Source organism: Panulirus ornatus, chromosome 7 (assembly GCF_036320965.1).
Source record: "Panulirus ornatus isolate Po-2019 chromosome 7, ASM3632096v1, whole genome shotgun sequence".
NCBI lineage: Eukaryota > Metazoa > Arthropoda > Malacostraca > Decapoda > Palinuridae > Panulirus > Panulirus ornatus.
The window spans coordinates 39,173,037-39,180,598 of record NC_092230.1 but is presented as its reverse complement, the minus strand read 5'-3'; the positions used below and the strand labels follow the sequence as shown (position 1 = coordinate 39,180,598).

Sequence of the window (7,562 nt, the reverse complement as noted above, 5' to 3'; positions counted from 1 at the left end):
CTCTCTCTCTCTCTCTCTCTCTCTCTCTCTCTCTCTCTCTCTCTCAAGGGGTCAAAGGTCACTCAACTCTGACCTGATCCATCTCTCGAGAGGTCAAAGGTCACTAACCCGTTTCCCCCGAGAGATTAAGAAAATCACTCTAGCTTTTTAAGCTGAACCACCCCTCCCCCTCCCCGTAAGGTCAAAGGTCACACAACCCTTTTGACCCTTACAGGAGGATGGACGAACAGACTGAAATACTTCCATAGGAACGATTCACTCTTCATCACCCTGACCCCCTCATCACTTAGTCCTCTACCCCCCCACAACCCCCCCCTCCACCCAACACCCCCCTCCCCCTCTCAATCTCTGAACACCCCCCCCAAGGAAAACGGGAGGCCAGTCTTCGCTCTCCCCCCCCCCCACAACCACCCCGAGAGAGAGAGAGAGAGAGAGAGAGAGAGAGAGAGAGAGAGAGAGAGAGAGAGAGAGAAACTGTGTCGCCTGACTGTTTGTGTCGGCATAATATTATTTCTCTCCCGCGTCGCTGTTGGCGCAACTGAGAACATGGCCGACATCCATCCCCCCCACCCCCCACCCACCCACCCCCAACCAACCCCACCCGACCCTATCCATCCCCCACCCCCCCCACCCCCTTCATCACCGGCAGTGATTTGTGACCCTTTGATTGGTGGGGAGGGAGGTGGTTGGCGGAGGGGGGGGGATGGTGGTTGGTTGTTGGGGGGGATGAGGGGCTGGGTGTGGGTAGGGTAGGGTCAGGGGTTGGGGTTGGTTGGTGGGGGGGGAGGGCGTAGGGCGACATACGATCCGACGCTGACGTAGGCACACGCATACTGCACAGCAGCGTCGTCGTCGCCTCCTGCTGCAGCAGCAGGTTCTTATAACGATGATTAACCTAAATTATTGTATCACACGGGCTATGATGGCGGGGGAGGAGGGGGGGGGGTCTGCTGCTGCTTCACTGATGGGGGGGGGGGGGGGTCGTGTTCTAACGTCACACTATACTGCTTGGGGTTTTGTTCTACAATAACACTAATGCTTAGAGTGGAGTCTTGTTCTATGATCACACCTCTGTGTAAAGTCTTGCTTGAAGTGTATGTACGTGTGTGTGTGTGTGTGTGTGTGTGTGTGTGTGTGTGTAACACGGCTTCTGAGAGATACACACAGTCGTACAGACACTGAACCTATAAAAATGTGGCAAAGAGCTACACAGAGGAAACAGACAAGACATACAGAAAAGCCCTTAACACACACACACACACACACACACACACACGAATTCCTTTACGGAACACAGTCCACACACACACACGTTCAGCCCTTCTACAGACACTACACAGACATACATAAAATCCCTCTACAGACAGACAGACACACTCCCCCTTTTCGAAGCACTTCCCACAGACACAGACTCAACAGCCAACACACAGACAAAACTCTGAAACAGGTAAGTCCATTAAATGCAAGGCATCAACCACATACTCTTAAATTTTAAGACGTCACGTGGTCAATGGTTCGAAACCACAGCTCCCTTTCCACACCCAGGCAAGGACCAGAGACATTTCCCACGTCCCCCAAACACAATCGGATCTCATAGTCACTATGTACCACTACTTGCGTCCCCCCCCAGTACAACCAACGGGGGGGAATGGGGGGTAGAGCAGGGGGGAGGGGAAGGGGGGTAGCTGAGTAGGGGGTGAGGGGTGGGGTTCATCGTCTGTCTGTCTGTCTGGTTGGTTGGCTGGCTGGCTGGGTAGTCCATTGGTCGGGACAATATTGACACACTCGCGTTCATTGTTGACCCAAAGTTTAATGACACCCTCGGATTCGAGTCCCCGCCAAGAGCTGGCTGGGCTTTGATGTGGGGCGCCCTGAGATGGGAGGGGGGGGGGGGGAGGGGAAGATCAGCGCTGAGATTGCCCTGGTGGGAAGGAGGGGAGGAGGGGAGGAGGGGAAAAGGTTAGCGCTAGGGAGCTGAAGGGGGGTTATGGTATCAGAAATGAGGGGGCTGTGAGGGAGGGGAAAAGGGGCGGGGTCGTGACCTGTTTAAGCAAGACGGGTACGACACCCCGAGAATGACGGTACGACCCCCTGAGAATGACGGATACGACCCCCTGAGAATGACGGGTACGACCCCCTGAGAATGACGGTACGACACCTAAAGCACGACGGTAAGACATCTAGCGTACGACGGTACGACGCCTGGCGTACGACGTTACGACCCTTGGGTACAATATCGAGCAATACACACTACACGCCTCAATATGTTTTGATAATTCTAGTGGCATGTAGATAATTTGGAGAATAATTCTTGTGGTAGGCATAATTTTCAAAATAATTCTAGTGGTAAATATGACAACATAATCTCAGTGGCAAATATAATCTTCAAAATAATTCTTGTAGGAAACTTCGATTCGTTAAAAGAATTCTTGCCGGGAATATAATTCTAAAAATAATCCCAGTGGTGAACACACGAGTTCGAAATGTATCCTTTTTTAATTCAATGTAATCGACCCAATGTAGTCTTAATAAAAGTTTTGAGAGAGAGAGAGAGAGAGAGAGAGAGAGAGAGAGAGAGAGAGAGAGAGAGAGACTACTATAACACGTCATATCCAAAGTGTCCTTTCCACTGATCTACTTCACATACAGTAATACAACCAGAATTCTACTTCATATATGTGATAATACAACATATAACCCCTCTCCCCCCCCCTCCTCCTCCTCCTCCTCCTCCTCAAGAACTGTTATGATCTGAAAAAGTGAACACACGACGCTGGTCTGAACAGGTGAACACACGACGCTGGTCTGAACAGGTGAACACACGACGCTGGTCTGAACAGGTGAACACACGACGCTGGTCTGAACAGGTGAACACACGACGCTGGTCTGTTTATTTACGACCTGACATTAATCTGCTTAAAGAAAACGGTTTGTTCCGCACTGGGCGCGCGTGTGAGCAAGAGAGTGCTATTCCCATTCACGTCCGTCATTAAAGCTTTAAGTCCCTTACAATGACTGTGCCAGTCCGACTGATTATGGTAAACGGGTCGGATGTAAAGGAGGCAACGAGGCTGTTGAGCACGGCGTACGACCCTTGAACACGACAGTATAGTGGCCTAGCCTTTGATCCGACCCTTATCAAGGCATGACGTCAGTATATGAAAAAGATACATATGTATACAGAAATGATTCATATATAATATGCAGTCTACACAAAATAATTAAAATGTAACGCTACACAAAAATAATTCAAAGGTAACTACACACAAAAAATAATTCAAATATAATTACACAAAAAATAATTCAAAGGTAACTAAAAAATAATTCAAAGGTAATTCGAGATAATTTACCTGTACATGAAAATAATCCAAAGGAAATTCGAAGCAACCTACGTGAACTGTTTTTCTGAGCTTTGCCATAGGCAGAAAAAAAAAAATAATAGGAACCGCTGGAGTTATTTTGCGTTTAATGATCTAATTCTCTCCTATATCAAACAATTTTAACTCAAACTGAATTACAGTTGGAACAATGTACTCAAAGGCTAGTCTAAGAGCAATTACATTTTTTGCTTCTTCTTGAATGACATGCAAACGAAGCCAGAGCCGAGGGACACATTCGGACACAGCTCGAAGGCTCCGAACGCGGGACAATAACAAGAGATGACGCGAGCGCTACACTGGTGTGTGTGTGTGTGTGTGTAGGGAGAGCCAGGAGTGACAGTGGATGGAGAGAGAGAGAGAGAGAGAGAGAGAGAGAGAGAGAGAGAGAGAGAGAGAGAGAGAGAGAGAGAGAGAGCTAAGTGTGGACAGGTCCAACTTTGATAAGGAAAGGCGAGATGGGAGGACTGAATAGTAGTAAATGGAAGGAAGAAGAACAAGAAATAAACAGAAATATGTGTGTGTGTGCGCGTGGTCGCGTGTGGGGCCCATTTGTTCACACTTTCAGGTGTACATAATTACGTGTTAGTATGTGTACACACGTCCACTTGTGAGTACATATGTATACATCATTAACTCACCCCCTAAGGCACCTGGTGTCCTCCTTGCCCTCAACACACACATACCTGCGGAAACAAAGATTGTATCAATAAAACAATATAAAACTTTACAAAATATTTGTTTTTCTATCTATCTATCTATCTATATATATATATATATATATATATATATATATATATATATATATATATATAGAGAGAGAGAGAGAGAGAGAGAGAGAGAGAGAGAGAGTGACTGTAGATAGATATATAAACTATACACTAAAGAACAGAGAAATCTATTAAAACTATATGTTTTTGAGAAGTGTCTCCACAAAATCAAAATTGGGGAAAAAAATTGATTGTATTCACTCCATCATGATAATCACACAGTACTCGCCACTGACCAATTGGAAACAAGGTCACGACCCCATTGCATGACTTGAGAAAACTTATTAAAGGCAATCTTGTATTACCACATGTTCTGGGATGTTCGGCTCCCTACCCCCTTCACTTCCCATCCCCCTTCACCCCATCCCCTGCCATCACCTTCTCGAGATACCCCCTCCTCCTCCTCCTTCCCCCCCCCCCCCCTGTATCGAACTTGTTCTAAAATATCCCCCCCTCTCCTCCCCCCCCCTGTTCGTGAGAACCATTTTCCAGACCCATGAACCATCCTGGTCCAATTGGGTCATTAAAGGAAGGACAGAGAAATGGTCTCATGGTATTATATTATCTAGCCAATAATAACTACCTTACTAGGAAAAAAGATTATTAATTTATTATTGATTTATATCCAAAATATTTATAGAAGATATACACCCAATCCCCGCCCCTCCCCCCCAAGCAAAAACACAAAGAAACATTATTATATTAAAGTTGACAAAGGGAGTTATGATAATTCAAAGGCGTCCTTAATTGAACCTTCAAAGGTGTGAGAGATTCAACAAATTTAAAATTTTATGATTAAGTTAAACATTTGGACCAATAGCTCACTTGTATACTTTCTTCAGATTTTCGTAATCAGTATAATATATATATATATATATATATATATATATATATATATATATATATATATTTTTTTTTTTTTTTTTTTTCGTACTATTCGCCATTTCCCGCGTTAGCGAGGTAGCGTTAAGAACAGAGGACTGGGCCTTTGAGGGAATATCCTCACCTGGCCCCCTTCTCTGTTCCTTCTTTTGGAAAATTGAAAAAAAAAACAAAAAAACAGAGGGGAGGATTTCCAGCCACCCGCTCCCTCCCCTTTTAGTCGCCTTCTACGACACGCAGGGAATACGTGGGAAGTATTCTTTCTCCCCTATCCCCAGGGATAATTATATATATATATATATATATATATATATATATATATATATATATATATATATATATATATATATATAGAGAGAGAGAGAGAGAGAGAGAGAGAGAGAGAGAGAGAGAGAGAGAGTGAGTACACCATTGAATACGACAGGATATTTATGATTATTTATCATTCTTCTTATGTCCTCTCATCATGTTATCGCCATTTCGTCCAGGGGTCAGAGTGCAAACACAATTACACCTTAATTATTCATTTTTTTTTCCTTCGTCGTTCCACCTTCAAAGGAGGAGGTCATTAGGAACACACAGTCGTATCAGATACTCCACACTAACTGCCCAATGACCAGTATGTACAATAGCTACAAGTTTATCAGTAATCACAACGCGTTATGATGCACAACTTACATAAACTTCTACACTCCCTCTAAGCCCCTGCTGGGCAGAACTTTGTACAAGCTGTTCATCCTACGTGTTATGATCATCTATAAACACGTAGCAGTTGTGCTTTCTGGTTACAGTGTAATTAGTGTAGGGGTACTTGATATAACCATGCCTCGGTGGAACTGTGTTTGTACTCTGATTAGTGGATAGAAGGAGGAAGGTTAATAGTCGTAAATATGCTGTCGTATTCAGTACTACGTGAAAAAGAAAATCTGATTCCTACGTTTACTAATTCATATATATATATATATATATATATATATATATATATATATATATATATATATATATATATATGAACAAGACACTTTCACTTTGCCGTCGGTTGAAACTCTTCCAAAAGTTAATCAAGAAACCTAAAGTTCAAATTGCCTTGACAACAGATGTAGCCACAGATACATTATCATTCAAACCTCCGGACAAGTTTGACAAAAGGTCACGACTTTACATATAACACAAAAAGAAAAGAAATATAAATATCATTGTCAAATGGAATCGATTTATACCGATGGAGCCCGAGGCAAAGTTTCGTTTTCTCTGTACTGATTAATTGAATTCATGAGTGTCTTCTAAAAAAAAATTTCTCTCTCTCTCTCTCTCTCTCTCTCTCTCTCTCTCTCTCTCTCTCTCTCTCTCTCTCTAAACTTCTGATGGACTATACTTTCTATTAACGTTTGTATTGTTTTTTTCTACTTCGTATTTCACTTTCGTTCAAGGTGTTTTATTTATCTCTTTTGATGTATATATATACATTGCATAAGAATTTTCATGATTGTAATGATAAAGATTAAGGATATGACTTTTCTTTATATATATATATATATATATATATATATATATATATATATATATATATATATATATATAATCCTCCTCCTCACTGTTTCACTCCGTCTTTTCCACTATATTCCTCCCTCCCTTGACCTATTTTTCCCCTGTTCCTTCCGTGATCTGTTCCACTCCGTTCCTCCCTTGGTCTGTTCCACTATGTTCCTCCTCCCTTCAGTGCGTTCCACTCTGTTCCTCCCTTTAGTCTACGTACTCCCTTGGTCTGTTCCGTTCCATCCCCAGAGCTGCTGCCACTCCCCCCACCCCCCTCTCTCCCATCCACAATTATAGAGGCAAAATATAATTAAGTAACCAGGTGAAGGCCTCGCTGAATATCCGCGAGGCCCGGGAGTCTAAATTACCTTGAAAGGTAATCCCACAACAGATCCAAGTATGGAAGACACAGGAGGTGTGCTAGGAAGCGAGGTGCGTCCACATCATAATGATGATAGTGATGATAATGATACTGATGATGATGATAGTGATGATGATAATGATAGTGATGATGATAGTGATGATGATAATGATAGTGATGATGATGATAGTGATGATAATGATAGTGATGATAATGATGATACTGATACTGATGATGATGATAGTGATAATAATGATACTGATGATGATAGTGATGATGATAATGATACTGATGATGATGATAGTGATGATAATAATGATACTGATGATGATAATGAAGATGTGGATAATGATAACGGTGATAATGATGATAGTAATGATAATGATAATTGTCCATCGGTCAGTGTTGCCAGTATACAGTGTTGCAGCCTCCTCCCGCTGCTGCTGCTCGGCCTCAACAACGGTGTTACGCCACTGTAAACACTGTGTTGCAGCCTACACACACACACACACACACACACACACACACACTCGCGCTCCCAGACCCAAGACTCTTGTGTTGCGATCGGCAAACCCTACCCTCCCTCCCCCTTCCTTCCCCCCTCCAAAAAAACTGTCAGTTAGGTGTTGCGCCCCT

General features: G+C 43.2%; 1 protein-coding gene across 3 annotated transcripts in view; it reads right to left on the bottom strand.

Moving 5' to 3' along the window:
- LOC139749543 (KH domain-containing RNA-binding protein qki.L-like) overlaps positions 1-7,562 on the bottom strand; it is a 450,440-nt gene that overhangs the window by 129,204 nt on the left and 313,674 nt on the right. Inside the window, exon 2 of one of the 3 annotated variants that reach the window (XM_071663531.1) lies at positions 4,019-4,063. The exons of the other annotated variants lie outside the window; for them this stretch is intronic. Within the exon in view, the coding sequence (XP_071519632.1) occupies positions 4,019-4,063 (45 nt within the window). The remainder of the gene's footprint in view (positions 1-4,018; positions 4,064-7,562) is intronic. 3 annotated transcript variants of the gene reach the window in all.